This window comes from Papio anubis, chromosome 7, assembly GCF_008728515.1.
Source record: "Papio anubis isolate 15944 chromosome 7, Panubis1.0, whole genome shotgun sequence".
NCBI lineage: Eukaryota > Metazoa > Chordata > Mammalia > Primates > Cercopithecidae > Papio > Papio anubis.
The window spans coordinates 72,005,529-72,021,273 of record NC_044982.1 but is presented as its reverse complement, the minus strand read 5'-3'; the positions used below and the strand labels follow the sequence as shown (position 1 = coordinate 72,021,273).

The following is a 15,745-nucleotide window of genomic DNA, read 5'->3' as shown; positions in this document are numbered from 1 at the left end:
ATTCTCCTGCCTCAGCCTCCTGAGTAGTTGGAATTACAGGTGCGTACCACCATGCCCAGTTGATTTTTCTATTTTTAGTAGAGACCGACAGGGTTTCACCGTGTTGGCCAGGCTGGTCTCAAACTCCTAAACTCCTGAACTCCTGATCCACGCCCTTGACCTCCCAAAGTGCTGGGATTACAGGCAGGAGCCAAGGCTAGTGGCCTACTCCACACAATTGTAACAGTTACTAAATATTGTCATTCCATCTTGTGGGGTGGGGGGTGAATAAAGATACATCTTAGCAAAAACAATACAGACAATTCAGGAAAGAGTTTCCAGTTTAATTACATCAAAGCTACATCCAAAGTAAAAATAATACTCAGAAACAAAGATTGCTTATAATTCCAGAACATTTTAATTCTAAAGAGCCTTAATAAAAAGCCCCCCATTTCCAAATGTTCATCAAAAACAGAATGAATCAGTCCCATCAATAAGGGGGGAAAATCAAAGGAAAAAAAAAAAGAAGAGGGTGAGAGATGTAAGAGATGAATGAAGGCTGACAACTATTCTTCTTTATAAAGAGAAACACTGCTTCCTCAGTGTCACTTATGAACAGGCAGGAGAAAGTAACTGTCCATATTTGCCTTATATACAGTATTGGGTAATTAAATGCCAGTTGGGCTGTTTAGGAATGGCTTGCTAAAACATTGAAAAAATGAAAGACTTCATCCTTGTCATAGACTGCCACTTCAGTGGAACATTCAGTGCACATGACTGGGTGATAGATTTCTTCCACATCTGTCTCTGCCTTCTCGGCAGCATCTTCCTGGTTAGACCTCATCTTCTTATGGCCTCGCCTTTTCTTCCTGTTCTCTGAGGCTTTATATCTTAGAACCTCCTCTTTGTTAATAGAACAATTCATCACAAACATTGCTCTATATTGAGTTTTGTACGATTCATGCCTAAGAGAAAAACAAAATGGAGAATTGGGGTTTATGTTCTATGTTAATAGTTTATCCATTTAGATAAAATTTGAGAACACCAAAAACTTAACTGAAATACCAACCAAAGTAAAGACAGAGGAATAAAGAAGCAAGTTTAAAGAAATTTTAAACAGTTGTTTTAAGAATAATTAAAACTTGTGAACACAGCTCACTGCAGCCTTGAACTCTTAGCCTCAAGTGATCCTCCTGCCTCAGCCTCCCTAGTAGCTGGTATTACAGGCACAAGCCACTGCACCGGGCAGAAGAAACATTTTAGTATATAACAGTATAAAGAAGAAATGTGTCTCTTTCCTTCTGCTTTTTGGAAGTAACTTTTATCTCAAGGGAAAAAAAATTTATTTGCTCTTTAAACTTAGAAAAAAGTTGTTGGAAACTTGCCAGATAATGTGCACTAATCTTTGACTACTGTCTTTTCGCATTGTGGCCTGAGACCCTGCCCTCTTCTCATTTTAGATGGCGCCATTGTGGTCAACATTTTAGTAAAAGCTACAGGTTTAAAAGCTTAAGGAGCTTCTGACTTTATAATGTCTATTCTTAGCTATTATATATTTGATCAGTCTAACGTAGGGGTCCCCAAAGCCCAGGCCACAGACCAGTACCAGCCTGTGGCCTGTTAGGAACTGGGCAGCACAGCAGGAGGTGAGCAGCGGGCAAGCAAGCATTGCCAACTGAGCTCTGCCTCCTGTCAGATCAGCGGCAGCATTGCATTCTTATAAGTGTGAACCCTATCGTGAACTGCGCATGCGAGGGATCTAAGTTGCGTGCTCCTTATGAGAATCTAACTAATGCTTGATGATCCAAGGTAGAACAATTTCATCCAGAAACCATCCCCCGACTTTGTTCACCTCATATATGTAATATTTTCCTACTTATTTTCCCACTTAGTAAGTTTTTTTTTTTTCCCTTAGACCTCATGCAACAAAAATACCTATCTGGCTAAAAACAGTGAGCTCAAACTGTGCACTCACTAGCTCCAAATATTAACCTTCACCTTCACTACCATCAAAACCACCAGGAAGTAAGAATGTGCAAGTGGGCACTTCTCAGGGAAAAATAATCTAACCTTTCAAAAAATATCTTCAAACATAAATAGTTCTAGTTTCTTGTATTAACTGTAACTGCTTGCATGACTTTATCTGTCTCAGATCTCTAAGAATCCCTTATCACGTTAATATATATTTTTCCCTTTCTCTGTATCCCTTGTGCATCAGAACAAATCATTTTTTCTAAACTTTTTTTCTTTTTTTTTTTTTTGAGACAAGGTCTCACTCTCTTGCCCAGAGCAAGAGTGCTGCAGTGCAGTGGCACAATCATGACTTACTGCAGCCTCTACCTCATGGGGTCAAGTGATCCTCCCACTCCAGCTTCTCAATTAGCTAAGACTACAGGAATACACCACCATGCGTGGCTAATTTTTTCTTTTGTCGGGGGGGGTCTCCCTATGTTGCCCAAGCTGGTCTCAAACTCCTGGCCTCAAGCGATCTCCTACCTCAGCCTCCCAAAGTGCTGGGATTACAGGTGTGAGCCACCGTGCCCAACCTAAACTATTTTCTTAAAGAACACTCACTGGTGAAGGCCGGGTGCAGTGGCTCATGCCTGTAATCCCAGCACTTTGGGAGGCCGAAGCGGGCGGATCACGAGGTCAGGAATTCAAGACCAGCCTGACCAACATGGTGAAACCCCGTCGCTACTAAAAATACAAAAAGTAGCCAGGCATGATGTCACATGCCTGTAATCCCAGCTACTCAGGAGGCTGAGGCAGGAGAATCGTTTGAACCTGGGAGGTGGAGGTTGCAGTGAGCCGAGATTGCACCACGGCACTCCAGCCTGGGTGACAGAATGAGACTCCAGCTCAAAAAAAAAAAGAACACTCTTAGAAGTCTTAAATCATTTCCCCAAACTTTAAATAAAATTTTCATTAAAAAAAAAACCTACTCCATTGTATTAGAACCTTGCATTAATATGGAACGTAATTTTCACCAGGGCCAATTAGATCATGAAGAAACTTTTGAATATAGGAACCCCGTGTTATGGTTTAATTGGAAGAGAGGCAACTTAAGTACAAAGACCTCATCTCATAAACAAAGTCTTTGTTAACTTATATGCAAAATGCTTAAGGCTCATATGTACAGTAAAAAATTGTTACAAATCATCACAAACCTCAAGCCAGGTAATAAGAATAAACCACAAGAATAAACTCATTAGTTCCTAGAACAAATCGACCACCCATATCATTATTTATTTTCAGTTAACTTGATTCAAAAGATGTACTAAGACAGCCACTTATAAGGCTACTAATAGAAGAAAAAAATCATGCCTATAATCCCAGCACTTTGGGAGGCCGAGGTGGACAGATAGCTTGAGACCAGGAGTTTGAAACCAGTCTGGCCAATATGGTGAAACCCCATCTGTACTAAAAATACAAAAATTAACAGAGTATGGTGGCGCACGCCTGTAGTCCCAGCTACTTGAGAAGCTGAGGCACAAGAATCGCTTGAACCTGGGCAGCGGAGGTTGCAGTGAGCAGAGACGGTGCCACTGTACTCCAGCCTGGGTGACAGAGTGAGACCCTGTCTCAAAAAAAAAAAAAAAAAAAAAAAAGGAATCCCTAATTTACAGGCCAATTGGATAAAAGGCATGGGTAACCTAGGGACCTCCTACTTGCAATGGCATCTGAAGTGGTGGAGGCAGTCTTAATAAGACTGATCTCAACCTGTGGGTTCTGCACTAACTCCAGGTAGTGTCCGAATTATATTGCAGGACACTCCATGTCCACAGAAAATTGAAAATTGTTTGATATGGGGGAGGCAGAAGCTCCACACATTTGGTATCAGAAGTGCTGTGAGTAGAGATATAGTTTTTCTTTTAAGGTATTACATCATTGCACAACACATACGCAGTTTCACCGAATCCTTATTAGCACTGGCAAGTGCTTTATTAGCAAAGCTACTTTTTAAATAAAAATTTTTATCAATATATCATAGATGCACATATTTTCAGGGGGTACATGTGATAATTTAACATATTCATATAATTTGTAAAGATCAAATCAGTATAATTGAGAGATCCATCACCTTAAATATTTATTTATTTATTATTTTTTAAGACAGAGTCTCACTCTTACCCAGACTGGGGTGCAATGTTGTGATCTCAGCTCACTGCAACCTCCACCTCTCAGGTTCAAGCGATTCTGCTGCCTCAGCCTCCTGAGTAGCTGGGATTACAGGCACGTGCTACTATGCCCGGTTAATTTTTGTATTTTTAGTAGAGACAGGGTTTCATCATGTTGGCCAGGCTGGTGTTGAATTCCTGACCTCAGGTGATCCGCCCGCCTCAGCCTCCCAAAGTGCTGGGATTACAGGCATGAGCCATCATGCCCAGCCAATATTTATCTTTTCTTTATGCCAGAAACATTTGAATTATTCTTTTCTAGCTATTGTGAAATATACAATAATTTTTTCTACAATAGATTATTTTAAACTATAATTCATCCTGCTGATCAATAGGCACTTAGGTAGATATTTTGGCTACTGTAACTAGTGCTACAATAAACATGAGAGTACAGATATTGCTTTGATATATTGATTTCCTTTCTTTTGGATATATACCCAGTAGCAGAATTGCTGGATCATATGGTAGTTCTATTTTTAGTTTTTTGAGGAACTTCCATAGTTTTCCATAGTGGCTATACTAATTTACATTCCCACCAACAGTGTTCCAGGGTTCCCCTTTCTCTGCATCCTCACCAGCATCCCACATTCCCTGTCTTTTTTATAAAAGCCATTCTAAACAGGGTGAGATATCTCATTGTGATTTTGATTTCCATTTCCATGATGTCCATTTCCATCCATGATTAGTGATGTTGAACATTTTTTCATATACTTGTTGGCCATTTCTATGTCTTCTTTTGAGAAATGTGTATTCCAATATTTTGCTCAATTTTTTTTTTTTTTTTTTTTTGAAGTTTGAGTAAAATTGGTATTAGCTCTTTAAGCCATCAGGTACTGGGCTTTTTTCTTTTTTTTTTTTCTTTTTCTTTTTTTTTTTTTGATAAGGGGCTTTTTACTATGGCTTTGATCTCATTACTCAATATTGGTTTGTTGAGTTTTTCTGTTTCTTCATGGTTCAATCTTGGTAGGCTGTATGTGTTCAGGAATTTATTCACTTCTAGGTTTTCTAATTTGTTGGCATATAATGGTTTGTAATGGTGTCTAATGATTCTTTGTATTTTTTTTTTTTTTGAGACAGAGTCTCACTCTGTCGCCCAGGCTGGAGTGCACTGGTGCAATCTCGGCTCACTGCAAGCTCCACCTCCCAGGTTCACACCATTCTCCTGCCTCAGTCTCCCATGTAGCTGAGACTATAGGCGCCCGCCACCATGCCTGGCTAATTTTTTTGTATTTTTATTAGAGATGGGATTTCACCGTGTTAGCCAGGATGGTCTCAACCTCTGACCTCGTGATCCGCCCACCTTGGCCTCCCAAAGTGCTGGGATTACAGGTGTGCGCCACCACACCTGGCCAATTGTATTTCTTTTTCTTTTTAGATGGAGTTTCACTCTTGTCCAAGCTGGTGTGCAATGGTGTGATCTCAGCTCACCACAACCTCTGCCCCCTGGGTTCAAGTGATTCTCCTGCCTCAGCCTCCCAAGTAGCTGGGATTACAGGAATGCACCACCATGCCTGGCTAATTTTGTGTTTTTTAGTAGAGACAGGGTTTCACTATGTTGGTCAGTTTGGTCTCGAACTCCTGACTTCAGGTAATCTGTCCACCTCGGCCTCCCAAAGTGCTGGGATTACAGGCATGAGCCACCGCGCCTAGCCTGATTCCTTGTATTTCTGTGGTCTCAGTTGTTATGCCTTCTTTTCTGTTTCTAATTTATTTGGGCCTTCTCTCTTTTTTTCTTAGTCTAAGAGGTTTGTCAATTGTATCTTTTAAATTAGTCAACTTTTAATTTCATTAATCTTCTGGCTTGTTTGCTTGGGTTTCCTGGGGTCTCAATTTCATTCATTCCTGCCTTGATCTTTATTATTTCTTTCCTTTTATTTATTTTTTGAGATGGAGTCCGCTCTGTTGCCCAGGCTGGAGTGCAATGGTGCGATCTTGGCTCACTGCAACCTCTGCCTCCCGGGTTCAAGCGATTCTCCTGCCTCAGCCTCCTGAGTAGCTGGGATTACAGGTGCACGCCACCACACCTGGCTCATTTTTGTATTTTTAGTAGAGACGAGGTTTCACCAGGTTGGTCAGGCTGGTCTCAAACTCCTGACCTCGTGATCCACCTGCTTTAGCCTCCCAAAGTGCTGGGATTACAGGTGTGAGTCACCATGCCCGGCCTCTTTCCCTCTATTAACGTTGGATTTGGTCTGTCCCACTTTTCTAGTTCTTTGAGGTATATCATTAGATTATTTGGGTGAAACGTTCTGTAAATGTCAGTTGGGCTTCTTTGGTCTACTGTGTAGTTTAACTCTGATGTTTCTTTATGGTTTTCTATCTGGATGATCCGTCCATTACTGAGAGTGGGGTGTTGAAGTCCCCTACTATTATTGTATTGCAATACTAATACTGTATTGTGTCTCTCCCTTCAGATTTTTTTTTTTTTGAGATGGAGTCTCACTCTGTCACTCAGGCTGCAGTGCAACAGCACAATCTCGGCTCACTGCAACCTCCACCTCCCAGCTTCAAGCGATTCTCCTGCCTCAGCCTCCCGAGTAGCTGGCTTACAGGCACCTGCCATCATGCCCAGCTAATTTTGGCATTTTTTGGACATGGGGTTTCACCATGTTGGCCAGGCTGGTCTTCAACTCCTGACCTCAGGTAATCCTCCCACCTCGGCCTCCCAAAGTGTTGGGATTACAGGCGCGAGCCACTGTGCCCAGCCCCTTTGGATCTATTAATGTTTATGTACCTGGGAGTTCCAATGTTGGCTACATAGATATTTATACTGTTATATAAATTCCTCTGGCTGAATTGACCCCTTTATATAGTAAACTTCTTTGTTTCCTTTTTACAGTCCTTGATTTATAGTCTGTTTTAAGGACAGCTATTCCTATACTGGTTTCCAGTTGCATGAAATATCTTTTCCCATTCATGTTCAGTCCATGTGTCCTTACAAGTGAAGTAAGTTTCTTCTAGGCAGCATACAGTTGAGTCTTGTTTCTTGATCCATTCAGCCACTGTCTGCCTTTTATTTGGAGAAGTGAGTCCATTCACATTGTGTTATTACTGATAAGTAAGGATTTGCTACTGATATGGCTTGGGTTTGTGTCCCTACCCCAATCTCATGTCAAATTGTAATCTCCAACATTGGAGGTAGGACCTGATGGGAGGTGACTAGATCTTGGGGGCAGATTTCCCCTCGTGCTGCTCTTGTGATAGTGAGTACTCACAAGATTTGATTGTTTAAAAGTATGTGGCACCTTCCCTGTCTCTTCCTCCTGCTCTGGCCGTGTAAGATATGCCTGCTTCTCCTTTGCCTTTTGCCATCATTAAAAGATTCCTGGCCAGGCGTGCTGGCTCACACCTATAATCTCAGCACTTTGGGAGGTCAAGGCAGGTGGATCACCTGAGGTCAGGAGTTCAAGACCAGCCTGACCAATATGGTGAAACCCCATCTCTACTAAAAATACAAAAATTAGCCAGGAGTGGTGGCGTGTGCCTGTAGTCCCAACTACTTGGGAGGCTGAGACAGGAGAATTGCGTGAACCTGGGTGGTGGAGGTTGCAGTGAGCCAAGATTGTGCCACTGCATTCCAGTCTGAGTAACAAGCAAGACTCCCTCTCAAAAAAAAAAAAAAAAAAATTTCCTGAGGCCTCCTCAGCCATGCTTCCTATATAGCCTGTGAAACTGTGAGCCAATTAAACCTCTTTCTTTGTAAATTATCCAGTCTCAGTTATTTCCTTATAGCAGTGCAAGAGCAGACTAATACAACTACTGGCATTTTGCTACTTATTTTCTGGTTGTTTTGTAACTCTTCCCTTCCTTACTGTCTTCCTTTGTGATTAAGTGATTTTCTCTGGTAGTATGTTTTAATCCATTGCTTTTTGAGTTTGGTGAATCTATTATAGGTTTTTGCATTATGGTTATCATGAAGCTCACAAAAAAAAATCTTACAGATATAACAAGTTTCTTTTCTTTTCTTTTTTCTTTTTAATGTTGAAACAGAGTTTCACCCTTGTTGCCCAGGCTGAAGTGCAGTGGCGCAATCTTGGCTCACTGCAACCTTCACCTCCCTGGTTCAAGTGATTCTCCTGCCTCAGACTGCTGAGTAGCTGGGATTACAGGTGTCTGCCACCATGCCCGGCTAATTTTTTATATTTTTAGTAGAGATGGGGTTTTACCGTGTTGGCCAGGCTGGTCTCAAACTTCTGACCGCAGGTGATTCACCTGCTTCAGCCTCCCAAAGTGCTGGGATTATAGGCATGAGCCACCATGCCTGGCCCAGTTCTTTCTTTTCTCTATTTTTTTCTTTTTTTTTTTGAGACAGGGTCTCACTCTGTCACTCACGCTGGAGTGAAGTGGCGTGATCTTGGCTCACGGCGACCTCCACCTCCTTGGTTCAAGCAATTGTCCTGCCTCAACCTCCCCAGTAGCTGGGATTACAGGCACGTGCCACCACACCCAGCTAATTTTTGTATTTTTAGTAGAGACGGAGTTTCACCATGTTGGCCAGGCTGGTCTTGAACTCCTGACCTCAGGTGATCCACCCGCCCCTGTCTCCCAAAGTGCTAGGATTACAGGCGTGAGCCACCATGCCCAGTCCTTTATTTCTGAGACAGAGTCTCACTCTGTCTGCCGGGCTGAAATGCAGTGGTGCAATCTCAGCTCACCGCAACCTGTGCCTCTCAGGTTCAAACAATTCTCATGCCACAGCCTCCCAAATAGCCGGGATTATAGGCAAATCCCACCACGCTCAGCTAATTGTTAAATATTTTTAGTAGAGAGGGGTTTCATCATGTTGGCCAGGCTTGTCTCAAACTCCTGGCCTCAAGTGATGCACCCGCTTCGGCCTCCCAAAGCGTTTGGATTACAGGCATGAGCCACCACACCCAGGCTGGCATTTCTTTTTTTTTCATTCTACTCCCTCCTGATCTGTATAGTTTCCATTGAGAAGTCTGTTGCCAGATGAACTGTAGCTATTTTATGTTATTTGCTTCATTTCTCTTGCTCCTTTCAAGATCCTCTCTTTGTCCATAACCTTTGGACAGTTTTATTGTTTTATTGTTATATGCCTGGGGGTGGTTTTATTTGGGTCAAATGTGTTTGGTGTTCTCTGGCCATAAATATCTTCTTCTTAAGTTTTGGGACATTTTCTGCTATTATTATTATAATTATTATTTTTGAGACCAAGTTTTGCTCTTGTTGCCCAGGCTGTAGTGCAATGGTGTGATCTCAGCTCACTGCAACCTCTGACTCCTGGGTTCAAGCGATTCTCCTGCCACAGCCTCCCAAGTAGCTTGGATTACAGGCATGCACCACCCCGCCCAGCTAATTTGTTTACATTTTTAGTAGAGACAGGGTTTTACCATGTTGGCCAGGCTGGTCTTGAACTGCTGACCTCAGGTGATCACCCACCTCCGCTTCCCAGAGTGCTGGGATTACAAGTGTCAGCCACCATTCCCAGCTACTGCTATTATTTTTTTGAATAAGCTTTCTACCCCTTGCTTTTGCTCTACTCCCTCTTGAGTACCAATTCTTAGATTTAATCTTTTGAGGTAATATTTTATATCTTGTAGGAGATCTTCATTCCTTTTCTTTCTCCTCTGTGCATTTTCAAACAGTGTATCTTTAAGCTCACTGATTCTTTCTTTTGTTGATCCTTTCTGCTGTTGAGAGCCTCTAATGAATTTTTTAGTTCAGCAAATGTATTTCTCAGAGTTCCCAGATTTCTTTTTTTCTTCTTGAGATGGAGTCTCGCTCCATCGCCCAGGCTGGAGTGCAGTGGCATGATCTCGGCTCACTGCAACCTCTGCCTCCCGGGTTCAAGCGATTCTCCTGCCTCAGTCTCCCGAGTAGCTGGGATGATAGGCGCTTGCCACCATGCCCAGCTAATTTTTTTTATTTTTAGCAGAGGGGGGTTTCATCGTGTTAGCTAGAATGGTCTCAATCTTCTGACCTCGTGATTGGCCCGCCTCGGTCTCCCAAAGTGCTGGGATTACAGGCATGAGCCCCTGCGCCCGTCCGAGTTCCCAGATTTCTGTTGTATTTTATTTTGTTCTTCTTTTAGAGACAGAGTCTGACTCTGCCACCCATTCTGGAATATAGTGGCACAATCATGACTCACTGCAGCCTCGACTTCCTGGGCTCAAGTGATCTTCCCACCTCAGCCTCCAAAGTAGCTGGGTCTGTAAGCGTATGCCAACACACCAACTAAGTTTTTTCATTTTCTGTAGAGACAGAGTCTTACTATGTTGCCCAGACTGGTCTCAAACTCCTGGCCTCAAGCCATCCTCCTACCTTGGCCTCCCAAAGTACTGGGATTACAGATATGAGCCACTGTGCCCATAATTTTTTTTTTAAATTATTTTGATCTCTTTGTTAAATTTCTCTGATAAATTTCTGAATTGTCTGGGCTGTCTTGGAGAATTTTCTTAAAACTGCTATTTTGAATTCTTGGTCAGAGAGTTCACACATCATAGTATTGTTGGGGTCAGTCACTGATTCCTTGTTTTATCCATTTGAAGAGGTCATGGTTCCATTTGCTACTGTGTCTTGTGGATGTAAATGTATGTCTTTGTATTGAAGGATTATTTATTCCAGTCTTCTCTGCTTGGCTTTTTTTGGTTATTAGTTATGTTTACCTAGAGATACTTTATAATTTGCAATTTGCATGTTGATATTCTTTCTTCTTTCTTCCCACTATGTCACTGCTTCCTTTTTGGCACTAGATGGCACTTTAAGCCACAGTTCTAGTAAACACTGAGAGTGCTGCCTGTTCCAAATGAAGCCGCGGGTGGGTCCCAAAGAGGACAGGGATATCCTAGCAGGATGGGAATGCTGGCTAAGGGTTCACACTTGGGACCTGGCTTTGTCTCTGCCTATATCCTTCTTTGTCTCTGGCTATCCTCAGTGATATTTTTTCCTTCAGCCACTCTCAGTGCTTCCTATGGGTTGAGGCAGGGACAAATCTCTTCTTTACTCAAAAAGGTAAAGAAGCTGGTTGTACACTTCAATCTCACTTTTTCTAATGTAAAAATCTTGAGCTCAGGGGAATTTTTCTGCTCACTTGGTGCCAGGCAGATTGTGGAGAAGGATAAGCAGATATGGAAGAACAATTCTCTATACTGTCTGCTTTAAGTTTTTTTCACTTCTCCGTGGCCCTAGAAACTGTCTCCTCCTTATACTGCGATCTGGGATACTGGTGGTGATAGCTTCAGTGCTGTATATTTGGTTTTGGTATTCTGCAGGTGGAAGGAAAGCCAGTTTGCTTCTATGCTGCTATTTTGCACTAGAAAAGAACCTTTTTTTTTTTTTTTTTTTAGAGATGGGGAATCTCACCTTTGTTTTGTTGCCCAGGCTGGAGTGCAATGGTCATAGCCCACTGCAATCTTGAATTCCTGAGCTCAAGCCATCCTCTCACCTCAGCCTATTGAGTAGCTGGGTCTACAGGCATACATCACTATACTGAACTAATTTTTTTTTTTTTTTTTTTTTTGTAGAGACGAGGTATCACTATGTTGCCTAGGCTGGTCTCAAACTCCTGGGCTCAAGTGATCGCGTCAGCCTCCCATAGTACTGGGATTACAGGCATGAGTCACTGTGCCCAGCTTTAAAAGTATAAAAGCTACTTTTAATAGAACTATATATAACCAAAATTAATTGTATAAAGATTAATCACACAGCACCAAGAATATAAGTACAGAACCTTATCAGAATTCCTGAGTACCCATCTGTTTCTGGGGTGGGCGCAGTGGCTCACGCGTGTAATTCCAACACTTTGGGAGACCAAGGTGGGCAGATCACTTGAAGTCAGGAGTTCGAGACTAACCTGGCCAACACGGTGTGACCCGGTCTCTACTAAAAATACAAAAATAAGGCTGGCTGTGGTAGCTCACACCTAAGTAATCCCAGCACTTTGGGAGGCCAAGGCGGGTGGATCACAAGGTCAGGAGTTCAAGATCAGTCTGGCCAAGATGGTGAAACCCTGTCTGTACTAAAACTACAAAAATTAGCTGGGTGTAGTGGCAGGCGCCTGTAATCCCAGCTACTTGGGAGGCTGAGGCAGGAGAATCACTTGAACCTGGGCAGCAGAGGTTGCAGTGAACCGAGATTGCACCACTGCACTCCAGCCTGGGCGACAGAGACTCCATCTCAAAAAAACAAAACAAAACAAAACAAAACAAAATATATATATAGATCTAGATCTAGATCTACATATATAGATAGATCTAAATCTAGATATACACACACATAAAAACTAGCCAGGCATGGTAGTGGCCACCTGTAATCCCAGCTACCTGGGAGGCTGAGGCAGGAGACTCGCTTGAACCCACGGGGCGGAGGCTGCAGTGAAGCGAGATTGTGCCACTGCACTCCAGCCTGGGCAACAGAGCGAGACTCTGTCTTCAAAAAAAAAAAAGTCTGTTTCTGATTTAAACAAAATGTGTGTGTGTGTGTGTCCTTCATCCATTACCTCTGACAATCAAGGCAAAGTGTGGTCATGCAGGCAGGACAATTCAAGACAGCATCACTATTTGGAACAGGCTGTTGTTGACGTGACCTCTGTAGTCCCAAACCATGGTAACTAGAACAGAAGAAGAAAGTGGGGAGAAAAACATATTAAAACCAGATCTTGGTTTCTAGTGTCATTTTCCAATAAAAAGAACTAGTACTCTTCAGAGAAATGGCTAATTCTAGGAATGAGGAACACAGGATGAACCTGGAGCATCTTTTAGTGCCAGAAAAGACGTTCAAGAAAACAAAAACAAAACAGTGAGGTGGTTATGACAAAGGGAAACAGGAGCCAACTGAATGAGTCACCAACTGCCAAAGCTGAAACAAACTGAGCAACAAAATAAAGCAGTATTGGAATACAACCCAAAGTATAAAATAAATACCCACGAGTCCATGCTAATATAAATGTACTGAATAAATAAATAAATGGGGGAGAACAGACAAATCCCTACACAGAATTCTAAATAATCTATAAAGATGCTCTTCCCTCACATTGGTGGAGTATAACTCCCTAGTCCTTAAGTCTGGGTTGGACACAGTGACTTCCTTCCAAAGAGTACAGTATGGTAAGGCGGGTAAAGACTAACTTTACAGTTGAGAAAGTTAACGCTGGTCAGCAAGGTGATAAGGTCAACATCAACACACACAATTCAGGTTGGTAGTATGTACTCTTGATACAATGTGATGAAAATGGCTCTCTACTTCTATGTTCTCACTCATAAAAACTCATAATCGGGCCGGGCGCGGTGGCTCAAGCCTGTAATCCCAGCACTTTGGGAGGCCGAGACGGGTGGATCACGAGGTCAAGAGATCGAGACCATCCTGGCTAACACAGTGAAACCCCGTCTCTACTAAAAAATACAAAAAACTAGCCGGGCGCGGTAGCGAGCGCCTGTAGTCCCAGCTACTCGGGAGGCTGAGGCAGGAGAATGGCGTAAACCCAGGAGGCGGAGCTTGCAGTGAGCTGAGATCCGGCCACTGCACTCCAGCCTGGGCGACAGAGCGAGACTCCGCCTCAAAAAAAAAACAAAAAAAAAAAAACTCATAATCCCATCCTAATTATGAGAGAAAACAACAGACAAATTCCAACAGAGGGGCCTCCTACACATACCTGATTAGTGCTCCTCAAAGTAATTAAGGGCACTGAAAACAAGGAAAGTCTAAGAAACTGACATAGTCAAGAAGAGCCTAGGGAGACATGATAACTAAAAGTAATGTACTATCCTACATGGGATCCTCAAACAGAAAAAGAACAGTACATAAAAACTAAGGAAATTTTTTAAAATTATGAACTTTGATTAATAATAATGTATCAAGGCCAGGAGTGGTGGCTCATGCCTGTAATCCCAGCACTTTGGGAGGCCGAGGTGGGTGGATCACGAGGTCAAGAGATTGAGACCATCCTGGCCAACACGGTGAAACCCCGTCTCTACTAAAAATACAAAAATTAACTGGGCGTGGTGGCGGGTGCCTAGAATCCCAGCTACTTGGGAGGCTGAGGCAGAGAACTGCTTGAACCCGGGAGGTGGAGGTCGCAGTGAGCCGAAATTTTGACACTGCACTCCAGCCTGGGTGACAGAGCGAGACTCCATCCCAAAAAAACAAAAACAAAAATAAGCATAGAGCCATGCTGGAATTACACCTGTAATCCCAGGCCAAGGTGGGCAGACCACTTGAGCCTATGAGTTTGAGACCAGCCTGAGCAACATGGTGAAACGCTGTCTCTATAAGAAAATTTAAAAAATAAAATGAAAATAAAAATAAATAAGCATAAACTGGGCATGGTGGCTCACACCTGTAATCCCAGCACTTAAGGCGGCCAAGGCAGGAGGGGATTGTTTGAGCCCAGGAGTTTAAGATCAATCAGCCTAGGCAACATAGCAAGACCTCGTGTCTATTAAAAATTAAATAGAAACAAAAAAAACAAACATGCACTCAGGACACTGAGGCAGGGGGATCATTTGAGCCCAGGAGTTCAGGGCTGCATTGAGGTATGATAGCATCACTGCACTACGGTCTGGGCAACAGAGCAAGACCCTGTCTTTAAATTAATAAAAAGAAGACTGGGTGCAGTGGCTCACGCCTGTAATCCCAAAACTTTGGGAGGCCGAGGTGGGCGGATCATCTGAGGTCAGGAGTTCGAGACAAGCCTGACCAACATGGAGAAACCCCATCTCTACTAAAAATACAAAATTAGCCAGGCGCAGTGGCACATGCCTGTAATCCCAGCTACTCAGGAGGCTGAGACAGAAGAATCGCTTGAACCTGGGAGGAGGAGGTTGCAGTGAGCTGAGATCGCATTTGCACTCCAGCCTGGGCAACAAGAGCAAAAGTCCATCTCAAAAAAAAAAAAAGGCCTGGCACAATGGCTCACACCTGTAATGCCAGCACAGGAGGTGAAGACAGGAGGATCACCTGGGGCCAGGAATTCAAGATCACGTTGGGCAATATGGCTAGACCTCGCCACTAAAAAAAAATTTTTAATTAGCCAGGCGGTGTGTGCCTATAGTCCCAGCTACTCAGAAGGCTGAGGTGGGAGGAGTGCTTGAACCTGGGAGGCAGTGTGTGCCTACAGTCACAGCTACTCAGGAAGCTGAAGCAGGAGGAGTGCTTGAACCCAGAAGTTTGAGGCTACAGTGAGCTGTAACTGCACCACTGCACTCCAGCCCAGTCATCTCTTAAAAAAAGGTGGGGGCAAAGGGTGTGGAAACAACACAAACATCCATCCCTCAGTGAATGAAAGGATAAACAAATTGTGATATAGACATACAATGGGATACTATTCAGCCATAAAAAGTAGAGAAGTACTGACATATGATAAAATGTAGATGAACCTCAAAAGCACTATGCCCAGTGAAAGCAGCCAGATAAAAAAAGTCACATACTATGTAATATCCCATTCATATGAAATATCTAAAATAAGCAAATCCACAGAGACAGTGCACATATCAGTGGCTGCCAAGGGGCTGAGGGGAAGGGTAGGGAAACTACCTAACAGTACAGGGTTTCCTTTTGGGATGATGAAAATCATTGAAACTACATAAAAATGGTGGCTGTACAACATTGTGAATGGTATTAAATGCCACTAA

At 42.9% G+C, this 15,745-nt stretch overlaps 1 protein-coding gene across 4 annotated transcripts in view; it reads right to left on the bottom strand.

Annotated features, from left to right (window-relative positions):
- Nucleotides 1-302: 302 nt before the first annotated feature.
- Nucleotides 303-15,745, bottom strand: part of EAPP (E2F associated phosphoprotein) — a 43,045-nt gene continuing 27,602 nt past the window's right edge. For all 4 annotated transcript variants that reach the window (XM_031668184.1, XM_031668183.1, XM_031668186.1 and 1 more), the window contains 2 exons: nt 12,616-12,726; nt 303-944 (listed from right to left, as the gene is read on the bottom strand). In XM_031668184.1, the coding sequence (XP_031524044.1) occupies nt 668-944; nt 12,616-12,726 (388 nt within the window). In that variant the 3' untranslated portion in view covers nt 303-667. The remainder of the gene's footprint in view (nt 945-12,615; nt 12,727-15,745) is intronic.